Source organism: Pan paniscus, chromosome 22 (genome assembly GCF_029289425.2).
Source record: "Pan paniscus chromosome 22, NHGRI_mPanPan1-v2.0_pri, whole genome shotgun sequence".
Classification (NCBI taxonomy): Eukaryota; Metazoa; Chordata; class Mammalia; order Primates; family Hominidae; genus Pan; species Pan paniscus.
The window spans coordinates 31,014,599-31,031,209 of record NC_073271.2 but is presented as its reverse complement, the minus strand read 5'-3'; the positions used below and the strand labels follow the sequence as shown (position 1 = coordinate 31,031,209).

General features: G+C 39.2%; 1 protein-coding gene across 6 annotated transcripts in view; it reads left to right on the top strand.

The window, feature by feature from the left end:
* The window catches only part of RUNX1 (RUNX family transcription factor 1), a 264,353-nt gene that overhangs the window by 143,232 nt on the left and 104,510 nt on the right, over positions 1–16,611 (top strand). For 3 of the 6 annotated variants that reach the window (XM_034948206.3, XM_003823964.6, XM_063601364.1), the window contains one exon: positions 15,185–15,223. The exons of the other annotated variants lie outside the window; for them this stretch is intronic. In XM_034948206.3, coding sequence (XP_034804097.1) covers positions 15,185–15,223 — 39 coding nt within the window. The remainder of the gene's footprint in view (positions 1–15,184; positions 15,224–16,611) is intronic. 6 annotated transcript variants of the gene reach the window in all.

The following is a 16,611-nucleotide window of genomic DNA, read 5'->3' as shown; positions in this document are numbered from 1 at the left end:
TGCAATCAGGAAACCACTTTGAAAGGGAAGAAATCCATTTAGCTTTGCATGAGTTGTAAATTTTCTGTAAATACAATTTCACAAGACCCTCCCTTTTTTAAAGAAGTAGCAAAACGGCTCTTGGAGGAGTGGCAGGGCATGGGGGTGGACCACAAATTCACAGGTCAGGGGGTCCCAGATCAGCCACTGTTTCGGGAGCTTAGAAGAGCCACTCACTTTTCAGAGCCTCCTTTTCCCTCTATAAACTAAATGGATTGGACAAAATGTTTGCTAAGAATCTTTTCACCTCTAAACAAAATGACCCAATGTTTGCTAAGAATCTTTTCGCCTCTGAACGAAATGACCCAATGCTATTCCACAGAAGGATGGCCTTCAAAACAGCTTCACTCTGTTTTATTTCATAATAATCCTTCACCTCTCATGACTGTTTAGCTTGACAAGGCACTTCGGCAGTTATGATTTAATTGGTTTTCTTGATAACTTTTACATGGCATGATTTTAGACTTGGCAAAAGTGGAAGCGGAGGCACAGAAAGGTCAGGAGAACTTCAGAGAGTCACAGGGAGCCAAACACCAAGTCAAGTAACAAATTGAGTACTAAGAAAATAAGACATTTTAGGCTAGAGACTTGCAAACTTTTTGAATAGCAAGAAACAGTAAGAAGTAAATAGTATGCCAGGGCTCAGGGGAGATACATCAATCAAAAAAAGAGCTTCAGGAAGCAGTATTCACCCTTACTACTGATGAAGCACTCTATTTTCCAGTTATTCTGTTCTATTTCTTCTTCTTACCTTGCTTTTGTTATTATTATTATTAACAACCAATCTATGGGTCACAACCTATTGTTTAGAAGTCACTGTTTAGAAACTTTTCACATGGCAGCATACTTCTTTTTGCTAAATTAGAAGTCTATATCTCCTTCTCTGTGCCCCTTACCTGTGGGCAAATGCTAAGTGGGATTCTCCGGTTTAGGTTTTCTTGCTGTCAAGAGCCCCCAAAGACTGTACACCAGGAAAGTGCTGTCCTTAGAGTCAAGGTTTTCACTCAAGGGGGCACATGACCCTCCTGGCTGACTTTGAATACACGATCAAGTCCTCATAAATAATGAATACTAATGACAATATCAAAACACCTATTTGCATTGTACACTCACTAAAGTCAGAGGGAGAATTGGGGCTGCTCCCACAAAAGGGCATGTGACTCTCTAAATAAAGAGCTTTAATGCATTTTATATTTAAACCATAAGGCCATGTGCTCAAACCCAAACTGAGATGGGCTCTGCTTCTTAAGTACTGTTCTGGAAAGGCATTGAAATATTTATCCATCTATCTGGGTTCTGTGTTTCTAAAGCAGTTCCTTTCCTTGTACTGCAATCCAGAGTGGGCCTGTTTGCAAATCCCCTTTAACTGGAGAGTGGCTGCCCTTCAGAAGCAAAAGGAGTCCTTTAGGAAAGTCATTGTCTATGAAACTTATTCAATGAGAACTATGAAGAACAGCCTTTTTTTATTTAAATGCATGTAATTCAAAGATTGTCTACTCTGTGCACTGACTGGGTCAAATTCTTACTTTCACTGCTCCATCTCTATGTGGCCTTGGGCAAGTTGTCTAACCTCTTTAAGCCTTAGGGGATAATTGTTCCTAAATTAATAGTATTACCAAAAGGATTAAATGAGATAATGCACAGAAAGCCCTTGCCACAATGTCTGAAGCTCAGAATAGCTCAGTAAATGTTAAGGACCTCTACTATTTGTCCACTAAAATTTGCTCAGTTGTTATAACCCTATTAGCACAAATAAGGCTTTTGCTTTTGAGGAATGAATTCCACAGCTTTCTCTGTCCTCATGGACTAGCAACACTTAATGGATTCCTAGTGACGAACCAACCCAGTTTCTTAAACCCCCAAACCTGTCAAAACCCAGCATAACCCAAATCTAATGCATTCGTAGGCTGCTGTTCTGCTACCCAGTCTCTTCCTGGTATGATAAACTGTTTTCTTGACCACCAAAGCCAATAGTAGGTACACTTATATATTAGTTTAAAAAATAGAAAAGTACCACATTTACTTTCGAAAATCCAAAACTTTGTCTCAAAGGGGAATTCAGGTTATTTTCAGAAATACTGAACCTCCTTCCCTTTTGTTCATAGCAAAATAAACAGACCACCAGGAGAGAGGATTCTTGTTTTATAGGTTGCTATAGAGGAGTTATGTGAGGTATACATACTCAGGGCTTCAACATTTAAAATTTTTAAAGATCAGTAAAGAGAGGATGCTTTTTTTCTAGAGAAGTTTTTATTTTTAGGTTCTGTAGGGGGAAAAGCTACGTGATAAGTTTCAGATGATCCAGCATTTTCTAGATATTTATCCCACACTTAATTTTTTTAGATCCAGATATTTCAAGCTTAGTAAAAACCAAGGAAGTATTAACTTTTGTTGTATCCATTCTCTGTAACTGAAGAACCAATATGCTTTTATGCTTCCATATAACTTCCTACTTTGTATCCAAATTTCCTAATTTTACTCATAAGCATTCTAGAACACTTTAAAGATGACAAGTTAACAGAATAACATTCTGGCTAAAGAAGTTTTTCTCTTGCTCTTTACCTTAAGGCAGTGTCATGTCTTCACTAAAGGAATGTCTTTTGGGGAGAGTGGGATTAATTAAATCTGTGTTTACCATGATCAGAAAAGAGCATCATACACAACGGTGAAAATAAAGCTTACATATAATAACGTTATTTCCTTCTCATTCCCAGTAACAGAGGGGTTAACCTGAAGTCTTTATCCATTTCCACTCTAATTGGGAAAGGTGGGGGATGGGGAAATCATTTAGGTAGCAAAATGAAAATTGCTAGCCTGGATATGCCTGAGGCAAAAAGAAAAGAATGAATTATCTTGTGAGCGTGATTAGTGAGGGGGAAGAAATATCTACATCTTGCACTTCATTTCATGTTGTCGTTCAATTTGCCGGTGTTAAATAATGACCTCCAGAGCAGTGGGTGAATTGAGAGAAGGGGGCGTGCAGGTCTCCTAGAGTGAGTTCACTGTGCACGGTGTCTGGGCACTATGTGTCCATCATTCAGCTCAATCAGGACCTGACTCAATTTGACAGCGCAGTTCCCAGGTGTAGAGGTTTGCAGACTAAAAGTGGAGCCCCCACTGGCATATTTGGTAAAGTTTTCTTCTTTCCTCCTTAGAAGTCTACTTCATTATTTGGTGTCTTTGGTTAAAGAGAAGGCTAAACAAAATGATTTCTATTTTAGAAACTTTACTATTTCTGCATTAAGGAAAAAGACTTGATCTGGAATATTCTTCTCTAAAACGTGAGGTTCTTCCTAAACCGAGAAGTTGACAATTACAGAACTTCCTAAAACAGAATACTTCTGAAACAATCTTAAAGTCCACATTTATGTAAATATTTGCTGCAGGCCCCCCCTTGAGAACTTACCTAGAAGTGCTGTATCAACCAATAATACATTTTAAATTCTCCTCAAAATGAGTATCTTCACATGCATTTGAATTGTTAAGATAACTAGAAAAGAAAAAAATGGGAGTGTGCTATGTAGTTACTCAAGATTAGTGCACTAGTTGGTCAGTGGTTCAACTAGAAATGACCTATAATTTATTTTTGGGCTCATTTGTGGTAATATTTTGGTGATCATCTGTTTCTTTGCTCTGGCTGTTTTCAAAACAACCTACTCTGCAAAAATATGTGATAACATTTTTCAAGTGTTGTTTGTATGTTTCTAATAATTTTTGGATGATCTCTGAATATAGCTTTCATTGCACGTATAAACATAAATTAAAAATTAGCTATCAAGTCATATCTATTTTCAGATGTTTTAGTTTAATTTTATTAAAAAAATCTTTCCACTCTTTCTCTCTACCTTTCAAAAAGATAACTCTACAGAAATATCACCATTTTTTAATTCAAAAATTCTAGCAAAATTTACGTTACCTTTTAGAATATAGTTTTAAATGGTAGTATTTTTCTAAGCAAGTCCAAAACAATCATATAAAAAAGTTTAAATCTCACTTAACTATTGTTTGAGAGGTAGACAATGATGTTTTATGAGAAGTCTCCGCAAAAAATGTTTACTATTCCATTTCAATGTATTATCCATAAAAATGGTATCATTTATTGAATATCAATTGTATAATAGTAATAATGTAACCTGAAAATATGTAACCATTACAATACAGATCTTAGCAGTTTCATGAAATTTAGAAAATGTAATTACGTAATTGGAGAATAGGATTATTACTTCTATTGTTGCTTTTTCCAGCTATTTTGTATTTCAGACTACAACATGAAATTTTAAAGTTTTTGTAAACTATGGCAATTTCATGACCCCACAAGAAAGCAGGATATTGATAGTCTTAGCCAACTGTTTCTTATAACAGTCTGTTTTCCAAATTTGAAGATAACAGGATTAATATGAAAGTATTTGCCATCTTATCCGAGTGCCTATAGAATACTCTAAGGCTGATATTTGGCAATTTATTATTTAATTGACAAATGTAGATATCTCAGCACTTCCTTCACAGATCAAGACCTTGTAAGTAAGACTGAGATCAAGGTCTTACTCTGGATTCTTGAGTAGACTTTCTATGTCCCAAAACAAATAGGTGATTCGGCACCCAAAATTTAGCTAAAGCTTCTAGATTCCCTTTCTAAGGAATTCTGCTATGTTTATGGGAAATTTCTCTATAGTCTATACGGGATCATAAATAGGAAAAATTTTATTTTAGTAAAAAAGTCACAAATTTGAGGTAGTAACAGTTGTAATAATAATAATGAAGCTTATCTGTTTATTGCATAGGAATTAAACTATATTGTACATCCATATTATTTTTTAAACTATTATTTTGTAATATACATAGTGAAACTCCACTAATTTGGTGGGCATGGAGTAAACAGAATTAATCAAAGAGCTGAATTGTAATATTTTTAGTGATTATAATAATAAATTATTTTGGATAACACTGAGTAACTGTGGGTCTATTCTCAATCACCATGTAAATTATAGAATATGATAGCAACATGTCTGTGATTTTCTAGAAGATGCAGAATCTCAGAGTTATTTTTATGTGTATACTTGTTTTAAATCATATCTTCTTGAATCTGCTTTTTAAAACAGGCAATACTTATGTGAAATTAGAGAAACCCTATGTGAAATGGGAAAGTCCTTAAAATGTCCTATCTCTAGTTGATTCTGGGTCCTCTTTTTCCTTCCTGGCCCCTTCCCACTGGAAACCCAAGTTCACTCTAGCCATATGCTGACATGGGTAAGCACCAGACCCCGGCCAATTTCCCACAATTCCAAGTGGCATTTGCATAAATGTTCCTGGAGCTGGAAAGCCCACCTTGTCCAAGCCTCTTGTTTTGTGGATGAGGAGGCTGAGGCTGGGGCAAGGTAAGTAACTAACTTGCTCACATGGCTAGTAACAAACTTCCTACAGGTTCCTCTACCTTATGAGATAGTGAGTACTCCTGCACTCAAATATATTGGGGTTCATGTTAATTGCGTGAATTAATCCAGTCATCAATAACTCTAAATCTTAAATTTTGAATTTGGAATCTGAGTGAATGATTACCTAGCTATCATTTGAAGATAATATATGTGTGTGTGTGAATCTCATGTATACCTTTATATAGAATATATATGTATTTATGTCTTTATAATATATATTGATGTCTTTACTCCAAGAAGTATCCAAGAATTAGTTGTCCATGTAGAAATTTGCTGTTTCAGCCAGCTTTGGGGTATTTCCTTTGCCTGTCCTGTACCCACCATTGTCCACATTTAAGGTCTAACATAGACCTACCTACTGCTCTACCAGCTCACTAAGGGTCGTCTTATCAAGCTGGTCTGCAGTTAATCCCCTACCCTCCTCCCTTCAAGAACCAATTAAAATCACTCCGTTATTTTTGAACACAAAAGTTGCATAAGGAAAAAATACTTTCTATTTCATAATTCTCCTAGTGAAAGAGTAAATTATAAACACAAAGAATCCAAATAAACGATTCTGTTTGGGAAGGAGCATTTGCTGTGGGATAGCATGTGGGACATGAGCAACAGGACCCCTGCTTTTAATTCATACATTCATTCATTTCTTTTTTACTCAACTTAGAAAAATCATGTCACATTTCCTATTCATTGTGGTGGAAATAGCTTTAAATATATTAACTAAAATGCCTCAAATAAAGCAGATTACGAAAGAAAGCAGACTCCAGAAGTATTAGCAACTTTATAGACTCTGCATCTATCATCCACCAGGAAATCTTATTGGTGTGACATTCGCCAATTAGGGAACTGAAAGCCATGGACAAGTACCTAAACTCCCCTCCCTGGAGCGCAATTTTCAGATGCTCCACTTGGATACTTTCTCACAATGCTTAGCTGAAGGATATCACTCAAAGAGAAGACTGGTTTCATGTGGAGAGTGACTTCTCAGTGTATCTCTTAAAACATAACCTCTGTCTGTAGCTGACGGAACCAAAGAGCATGTGGAGAAGGGCCCACACCAAAGAGAATGTGGAGAAGGGCCCACACCCTTTCCAGGGTCCACACATTGGCCCCTTAACCTCTGTCTTCAACTCGTAAGACTAACAGATAGAAACTGGTATTATTATTATTATTATTTATTTTTGAGACGGATCTGGCTCTGTCCCCCAGGTTGGAGTGCAGTGGTGCCATCTCAGCTCACTGCAACCTCCGCCTTCCGAGTTCAAGCGATTCTCCTGCCTTAGCCTCTCGAGTAGCTGGGACTACAGGCACGCGCCGCCACCATGCCCAGCTACTTTTTTTATTTTCAGTAGAGACGGGGTTTCACCATGTTGGCCGGGCTGGTCTCGAACTCTTGACCTCATGATCCACCCGCCTCTGCCTCCCAAAGTGCTGGGATTACAGGCGTGACCCACCGTGACCAGCCAGAAACTGGTATCTTTGCACAAAAGAGACACTTGGACCTTCAGGGGTTCCCAGCAGCCCCTTAAGAACCAACACAGGCAAGTAGGGGCAGTGGTTTCTGTTGTGAACCTCTCCCCATATTCCCGCTCCTTGGTTATTTCTTCTGATGAGGATGGATTCCATAGCTTAGACCACTGGACCAGTAACTCCCTCACTGAATTGATCCATTACTGTGTTTTAACTGGTAGATTGCCAGCAAACTGAAACATTGATGGTTTTTTGAAAAATTTATATGCTACATTTCAAAATAAACCTGTTTATAGGAATTCCTATTTGAGAGTGAGTATCGTTTAACCAATTGGAAATTCTATTTTAAAATCATGGCCTATTAAAAATAGAACCTCCAATTTCTGATCCATAATGCGTATATTTAAAAATACATCAGGTGTGTTTCATAGGGAACTGGTTTTGCTGGAAAAGAAAGGGACAGGAGATGCTTTTGTCATATTGTTTCCGAGCTCAAGGAAACCAAAGCACTGCTTTATAGGCTGAGGCATGCATGACTGGTGAATGTTAAGTGGAAATGAACAATGTGTGAGATTAACTTGTGGCTATCCATGGCTGTAAAAATGCATTAGTGGTGTTGTCAGTGGTTAGTAGGCCTTTGCAACTCAGTTATTGCTGCTGAGTATGTGTGTTCTTCCACGTTTGAGTCAATCAAGTCACACTGTAATAAAAATTTTGAACTTTGCTTCAGGACAGCTCAGAGGGAAAACACGAGTCAAGTAAGATGCACTATTTAGTGGTCCTCACTAACAGCAGTTTAAAAACAGTTCACTCAAGCACTAGCAGACTAGTAGCAAAATTGCTATCCAGGGTGAATTGTATTTTGAGTGGTTCCTGTAGAACTGTACTGTCCAATATGGTAGCCACTAGCCACAAATGAGTATTGACCACTTGCAATGTGGCTAAACCAAATTGAGATGCACTATAAATGTAAAATACACACAGACTTTTGAAGACATAGTACAGAAACAAAAGAAAAATGTAAAATAGCTCATTAATAATTTTCATATTGATTACATGTTCAAATGACAATGTTTTCAATAGATTGGGTTAAATAAAACATATTAAAATTTATTTTGCCCATTACTTTTTTAATGTGGCTACTAGAAAATCTTAAATTATGTATATGACTCTCATTATATTTCTTTGGATGTGCTGCTCTAGAATAAGAAAGAATGTCCACATAGCTTTTGTTTGTTTTTTGTAGAGATGGGGTCTTGCTATGTTGCCCAGGCTGGTCTCAAACTCCTGTGCTCAAGCAATCATCCAGCCTTGGCCTTCCAAAGCACTGGAGTTAGAAGCTTGAGCCTCTGAATTCAGCCTGTCCTAATGGTTTAAAGGCAACTTGTCAGGATCTAATAAGGAAATTTGACTGGTAATACAATGTTTTGACCATCTTGCAAGCTGCTGGCTGCAACCGGGCACTCTGCAGGCAAACTGCATGGGCTGAGAATGGGTGGGCTGATTACTAAATCTTAAGTGTCCTCATTGGTAAAGTGAAGGGAGTAATGATGGACCACTCACTGCTCAAGAATTAAATGGGATAATGTATGTAAAGCAGCTCCTTGTGAGGCCTGATAGAAGATGTACTGGTGACTTCTATTACCATACTTGTCTTGGTCAGCTCAGGCTGCTATAACAAAATACCACAGACTGGGTGGCTTAAACAGCAGACATGTATTTCCTCACAGCTCTGGAGGTTGGGAAGTCTGAGATCAGGGTACCAGCACGATTGGGTTTGGTGGAGGGAGGGAGGGAGAGAGAGAGAAAGAGAGAGAGAGAGATCAATCTGGTCTTTTCTTATAAGAGCATTAATCCCATCATGAGGACCCCAGCCTCAAAACCTCATCTTAATCTAATCACCTCCCACATATCCTACTCATAGCAGCACATAGAGGATTAGGGCTTCAATGTGAATTTTGGAGGGATACAAACATTCAGGCCATAACAACAGCTTAAAAAGTCCAATCGCACCAGGCGTGGTAGCTCACACCTGTAATCTCAACACTTTATGAGGCCGAGGTGGGCAGATCACTTGAGGTCAGAAGTTCGAGACCAGCGTGGACAACATGATGAAACCCCATCTTTACAAAAAATACAAAAAGTACCTGGGCATGGTGGCACATGCCAGTAGTCCCAACTACTCAGGAGGCTGAGGCAGGAGAATCACTTGAACCCAGGAGGTGGAGGTTCCAGTGAGTGGAGATCATGCCACTGCACTCCAGCCTGGGTGACAGAGTGAGACTCTGTCTAAAAAATAAAAATAAAAAGTTCTATCTGAGATACTGGATCCTCCAACTCTGAGTGCAGACCTTGAACCAGCGGCAGTGGCAACACTGGGAGCTTATGGGAAACCAAGAATCTCAGGCTTCTTCCGAGACCTGCTGAGGCAGAATCTGTAGTTAACCAGACTCGCCGGGGCTCAGGTACGCATTCACTTTCTGCAGTGCTGCCTAGGGAATTTAAAGGTGAGTAAAACACAGCGTCGCTGGCAAGGTGTTCACAATCCACTGGTGCGTTTGTGTGGGAATGAGAGTGAATCTAGAGAGATGAAGACAATTATCTGGTGGGCTGTTAGGAGGCTCAATAAAAAACACCCCTGCTCTCCGGTGATCCACAATCAACAGTGAGATGACAAAGGAGTCAAGCAGATGGAGATAAAAATACCAGCTTGGTCACCGATAGAACTTTTGGAGAGCATGGCTTAGGTATGTGGCTTCCTGCTACTGAGCTCCAGAAATAGGGAGACTCACTCACCAATACCCCAGCAGTGTCTCCCCAAAAGAATAAGGAGAGGGAAAGAGCATGCCCAGGGTACTTGTTTTCTTATTGCTGTAAAACGAGCAAATTGCCAAGCTTAGCAGCTTAAACAAATTTAGCCCACAGTTCTGCAGGTCAGAAATCTGGTGGTGCTGTACTAGATTCTCTGCTCAGAGCTTCATAAGGCCAAAAATCCAGGGGTTGGATAACCTGAGCCCTTACTTGAAGGCTTTAGGGAGAAATTCACCTCCAAGCTCATGCAGGTAGTTGGCAGAATGCAATTCCATGGGGCTGTAGCATAGTGGCCCTCATTTCCTTGCTGGCTGTCAATCAGGGGTCACCCTCGGCATCTAGAGACTGCTCTCTAGTTCTTGCAAGTGCCTGCTCTGTCTTCTAGCTACAATGCTGACTTCACTTCTGCCCCAGCCTGAGAAAACACTGTGTTTGTAATGGTCTCCTGTGATTAGATTAGGGCTACCAGGAAAATCTCTCTGTTGCATGAGTCAAAGCCAACTGATTAGTAACCTTAATTACATATGCAAAAAAAATCTCTTTTTTTCCATGTAACATAACCAGAGCATGACAACTCATCATATTCCCAGCCCCAGGGATTCAGGTGGAAAGTTTGAGGGGTTCATTTTATGCTTCTGCATTCTACAACCAGTTTCTGCTTCCAACGCTACTAACTAGGTAATTCAATCTTTTATGGTGGAGGAGGAATGAGGGTGTAAAAAGAGGTCAAGAGTTTTACACTAAGGAATGTTGTTCCACATGGAAACCTGAAGCCAGGGAAGGGGTGGTTCCACCACTTCCTCTCACCCACCCCACCACCCAATATATTTAAATAGCTATAACCCAAAATATATTATAATTCAAGTCACATAGGAGATGTGGAAATGATGATGAAGCATGTGATTGGTCTTTAAGAGGCAATTTCACCAGAGGCAGAAGGATCTGCCCCCCTCCAAGATGAGGACAGGAAGGGTAGCTCTTAATCTTGCAGAACTGTGCTAAAGACCTTGCATTGAATTCCAGATGCCCAGGAGAACACAGCAGAACTATGGTGCAGGAGACTAATCTGGAAGTACTGTATACAATTAGCAGGAACCCCCCTTTCTCAGAGATCTTTGTAAGAAATCTTCAGAGAGGTAATGAGAACTTGAACCAGAATGATGTCAATAGGAATTGAAAGGTGGGGGCCGAATTGTTATCAACCAAAGAAATCAAAAAGAGATCTTGGCAACAGACTGGATGAGGGCAAAGATCAATCCATGGATCCAAGTCTGGAAACTGAGAGAATGATGGTGCAGTGGGGAAAACAAGAGGAAGACCTGGGTTGAAGTGGAAACTGATGAATTTTATTTTCAGTAAAATACACATGGCAAACACTAATTTTCTCAGGTTGCTTCCATCTTACACACATGCACACATATATATACACAAACACCTCTCAACACTGGTCTTTCTCTCCTCCTGCTACCTCACCAGTTTCCCTCCCTCCTCCAACAAATTTCATTCTCTCCTTCCCTACATCCCATTCGCTTTCTACTCTCTGCTCCATTTCTGCTGCTGCCACTCAACTGAAGCTCCTTTGGCAAAGGTTACATGGCACTCTCTGTAGACAAATCCAGTGGAATATTTTCATATTTTCAGTCCTTGTTTTCATGGCCCCTTTGTGGCCTTTGGGACATGGTTTTCCTCCAAAGCTGGCATTTTCCTTTATTCTTTTCTTTTCTTTTTATGAGACAGAGTCTCATCCTGTCTCCTAGGCTGGAGTGCAATGGCACAATCTTGGCTCACTGCAACCTCTGCCTCCTGGGTTCTAGTGATTCTCCTGCCTCAGCCTCCCGAATAGCTGGGATTACAGGTGCCCACCACCATGTCTGGCTAATTTTTGTATTTTTAGTAGAGACAGGGTTTTACCATGTTGGTCAGGCTGGTCTTGAACTCCTGACCTTAGGTGATCCACCTGCCTTGGCCTCCCAAAGTGCTGGGATTACAGGCGTGAGCCACCATGCCCGGCTGCATTTTCCTTTACTCTTATTACTTATTCTCTCCTCTTTCTTTTCCTAGCTCCATCTCCTTGTTGCTCCCTCTTCTGCTCACCCTGGAATGTTGATAATCCCAGAACCTGAGAATGGTCTCTTCTCATTGGAAACAGTCTCTGAAACTACCATAGAGTTTGATTGTACCCTAGATACAATCTGAAACTACAATAGATATTCTAAGGATGTTCAGCTCGTTATTTCTACATGAAACCTCTCCCCAGAATTCCTGTTTTCCCCACCAGCACCTCCTATTCTGTTCTGGGCATCCAAAGCTCAGAGAGACATCATGATGTCTCTCTGTAAACCCACTGTTTCTGGTCTTCTCTACTACTATTAAAGGACAGATGCTGGGGAGACTCCTCCCCCTCCCTCACCTCAATCCCCTCTTCCATCTCCATTGCTTCTACCTTAATCCAGATCCTCATGACCCCTTGTCTGACAACTGCTATAGCTCCCCACTCCTCATCTCTACCCCCTCCAACTCACCGAGCTGTTGTTGACAGACTTATTTTTCTAATATATATATTAATTTTGTTATTTCCCTGTTTGGCTTTGACAGATCAATTTTCCCGCATGTTGAAGTTCACATTTCCTCAGGTTGCTTGTGCTTCCAATGACCTATCTACGTCTATGTATTTTTGAACTGCTGCACTCCCTCCCCCACTCCCCAACCTGGTCTCAAACCTATGCCCCAACTGTACTGGAACTGACACACTGATGTGTTTCATAAACTCACGCCCTTACTCATGATGCTTATTCAGCCCAGAGCACCATTTCCCCACCCCACCGTCACCTCCCTAAACCCCTCCTCTAGCTCTTTGAACCACCTAAAAATCTACCCAACCTCCAAAAGTCAAGTCAAAAATCACCTCTGCTAGGAAGGAAGTCTTTCCTGAGCCCACCAGGGGCTGCTGGCCCCTCTTCCTCTTATATTCCCTCCCACCAGTTCCTGGGACCCTGGACATGTGTCCACCAACAGCCATGACACTTCTTTACTCTCATCTGTTTGGTGTTTGTCATCAGTGAGCCTAGCACCTTGCCTGGGACAGAGGAAGCATTCAAGGAATGCTGAAGGCAGGTGAATCAAATACCTTGTATCTAGGAAAGTCCTAAAGATGCCCTTTTAAACTAGTGGAGGTGGGAAAAGACTAAAATGCCATTTTATATTATTATCAATGTAAAAGTTTCTCAGCCAAATGGACCTTGACTTTCTCCTCAAACTCTGTGGATGACAGAAATGACATTAAAATCTGACTCCTAACGATATGAGGTTTGCATGGTGAAGAATTTCCAAGATATTTTCTGATCTAGACCCTGAGACGGGGGGGATAAAAGTGAAAGATGAGATCAGAGTTAATTTTTTAGAACTCTACCAAGGATAGCCACAAAAATAATCATGATCCAAAAGGAACATAGCTTACCATGCATGTGGACCTATATGTAGATATGAATGTGTGTGTGTGTGTGTGTGTGTGTGTTTCTATGTAGGTCAAGAGTGATGTGAATTTGGGCAAGTTACCTGAACTCTCCAAGGGTGAGGTTCCTTATCTGTAAAATGGGGGTAGCAATGATGTTCTTGTGAGGATTAAATCAGGCAAAGTATATAAAAGCACTTCACCCATTGCCTGGCATATAATTACATTCAATGGGGGATGTAGGGAAGAGAGAGACAGAGAGACAGCATGCGAGCTAGCACACTGGAGGATGAGCTACCAGATTCATTGTTCACTGTCTTAAACACACGCAACCTCTCCTCTCTTGCAGTTTGGGTTCTGGCATCTTTAACAGTTTCATGGGCAAATCACTTCAAACCTCCACAGGTGCTACTTCACCTGGGCAGCAGTTTCTCACCCCCTACCCCTTCCCCCTCCCCAATTTAACCACACTTGCTGTGTTCTCAAGGCTGCTGATACACAACAAACTAAGAAAGTTTTTAATAGTTACCAATCACAGTTTTCAAAATCCACTCATTTTTGCCCTTGTTTTTGGGTTTAAAAAATCCTGGCATTTTCCTCAGAATTGCTGAACTATTAGGTGTGTAGATGAACTTGTGTTTTCTTGCTCTCCGACTCCAATTTCTTAGACTCAGACATGGAAAAGCTTCTCTGGGTGTCAAGAGAGAATTTCCAGGGTGCGTGGTTCCACTGGGTGTGCTGTCTGGTCAGTCTTACCGTTGTGGATTCCACACCCCCACCCCACTGCCCCAACACCTATTAAAGCTGAGCTGACGTAACTTCAGGATACATTTATTATTTCTTACCTTATCATTCACAATTAGTGCAAATGATTATTTCTCTGCCTTGCTCTTTAAAAAGAAAAGTCTTCATGGAGTCATTTTATCTACTTGTGAACCACAATCTCGTTTTTTTTTTGGATGCTCCTTTGAGACTATACATATTTAATTCCTTTAATATTTCATCATAGAGCAGTCCTTCAGAACCTCTTATTTTAGTTGTTCCTTTTACTTTGGCAAAAATATAAGACTAAAGAAGCTGCAAATCTTGTTTTCCTGCCTATTTAAACAGCATCTAGAAATCTGAAATAATTGTCTCCTTTCTTATTTTAAAAGTTTTTTTTTAAAAAAAAACAGCATACTAAATATTGTGGCATGGAGTTGAAAGCTTTAGGTCTGCAGCATTTGAAATGCTCAAATCCTGTCTTTAAAGAACAGTATTCCCTCTTTGTGACTCAGTGCTGTTATCAATATACAAGGCTGATAGAGTAATTTCAAATTCACAACATTATATGTAGATATTCAAAGGAAAGAAAAAGAGCTTCATGTGACTTTGCTTAATGGGTTTACCTATAGTTGTAAATGTATACAGTAAGTGATCCATATTTGGGAATTATCATGTAACAATTATTTCTAATAATAATTGATATAATCTATTAGAACTTGTGAGAGGTTTCGATGTAAATAATTTGCCTGCCTAGCAGAGAGAAGGGAAGGAGAGTAAGCAGGGGAAAATGTTTCTAAAATGTCCTATCATTGGAAGTAAATGATCATAAATGTTTTTGCATTAAGTTAGGGTTTGGTTTTAATTTTCCCTTGAATTCTAATGTTCCTACACCTTCCAAATATATTTTAAATCTTCATTAAATAAATCACATTTTAATCACACACGGAGCTTAAAAGAGGTGATTCTACGACAGATATTCAGTATTAGCTAGTGAAGGTGAACATTGGTTGAAGGTACCTAAAACCACGTGCATAAGGAACAGTTTATTTCTTATTTGGTGATTTACTATTTCAAGTCATTTTTGTGTCAAAGCTATAAAAATCTCCAGTGCTAAAAAGTGTAAGAAGCATTGAGCTAGCAAAAAAAAAAAAAAAAAGTCGGGGGAAAGTTAATTTTTAAACTTGCATTACTTTTATTTTCCTACTTTCTGTTATTTCAGAATGCATACTTGGAATGAATCCTTCTAGAGACGTCCACGGTATGTTAAATTCCAAGTTATATTTTTAAATAAAATACACACCTTCATAGATGTGTATATGATTTTACATCTATGTATCTCTATATATAACTTCTGATATAATTTAACCAAATAATTAAGGCTGTTTCTGCTGATTCCAATATACTTAAAAGCAGTTCTCCATATTGTAAATGTTATACCATATAAAATATTTCAATGAAAGCTTAAATGATACCCTCAGTTCTACAGCGTTTGCCAGAGGTGCATTCTGATGCTATTAAATGCCTCTATACAACTCTCTAAAAACAAAACAGAGCTTGGCTTCCCTCACAGCCCAGCTTATGACCTGTGTTATAGCAGTGGTAATGCAAGATTTTTATGAGAGTAAAATGTTTGCTAAGCATTCCTAAATTTTAAAAAGATTAATTTTAAAATGTCCTCAGCTTGCTACTTGTGAGGTACACAATGGGTTTATGAAGTGAAAGTGAAATCATCACACATTAACCATAGCATCCCACAGAAACATTCAGATGGAGGAAGGATGTAATGGAAGAACTCAGGGCTCTCCTCCCCCCTCTCATAGTAATTAGATTTGAAAAGTGAAGTAATCTCAAAGCCACTTCAGAAGAAAAACATGTTTAATTAAATTCCAATGTTCAAAACTGGATAGTGTGTATGGCAGGTGATTTGTACATACATGTTACTCTTCATCAAAATTGTTTTCCATCCCTGTGACATCAATACAAACTGCAGCTATTTGGTTCCAAACCATAGCGAGATACATTCTATTTTTTAAAATGTAAATGGTCATTTAAAATAGAAATAATTCTTTTAGACGTATTGCATTTTTACAAATGTGATTTTGGAAATATATTGCTCGCAAAGGGTAATTTTAAGAGAATTGTTGAGATTCTAATCCCATCTTTATGCATATTTTGGGGAGGCTTTTGAAAGAGCAAAAATGTAAAAGTATAAAAAATGTATAGGTGGTCTTCTGAGACCACCTATAGTTCTTTACCTAAAGTTGTAGAAGAAAAACGTCAATGCACTGTTACTGTTTTCCAATGAAATTATTTTTCTTCCAACTAACCAAGCAGTACTTTTTAAATCCACTGCAGAAATTTACATTTCATTCCTGTTGTGAGCCGTTTGCAATTCTCCTCCCTCCCTCTCCCCGCAACAAAATTTGGAAAAATCTGTCACGTAGCATCCGCCCAACGTATCGCTTCGTTGTATTTTTTTTTTAATTTTGCATTATGACAAAAGTAAATTCTAGCATTACTCCAGGGAAACACTGGGAATGAACCTGGTAATGTTTCCTTTCCTTTCTCCCTTAGGCAAAGGAAGGGGAATTCTGTATTGTCGCTAAAATGAGCGCTCTTGGTGGAAAGGAATTCCTCACTTCGTAC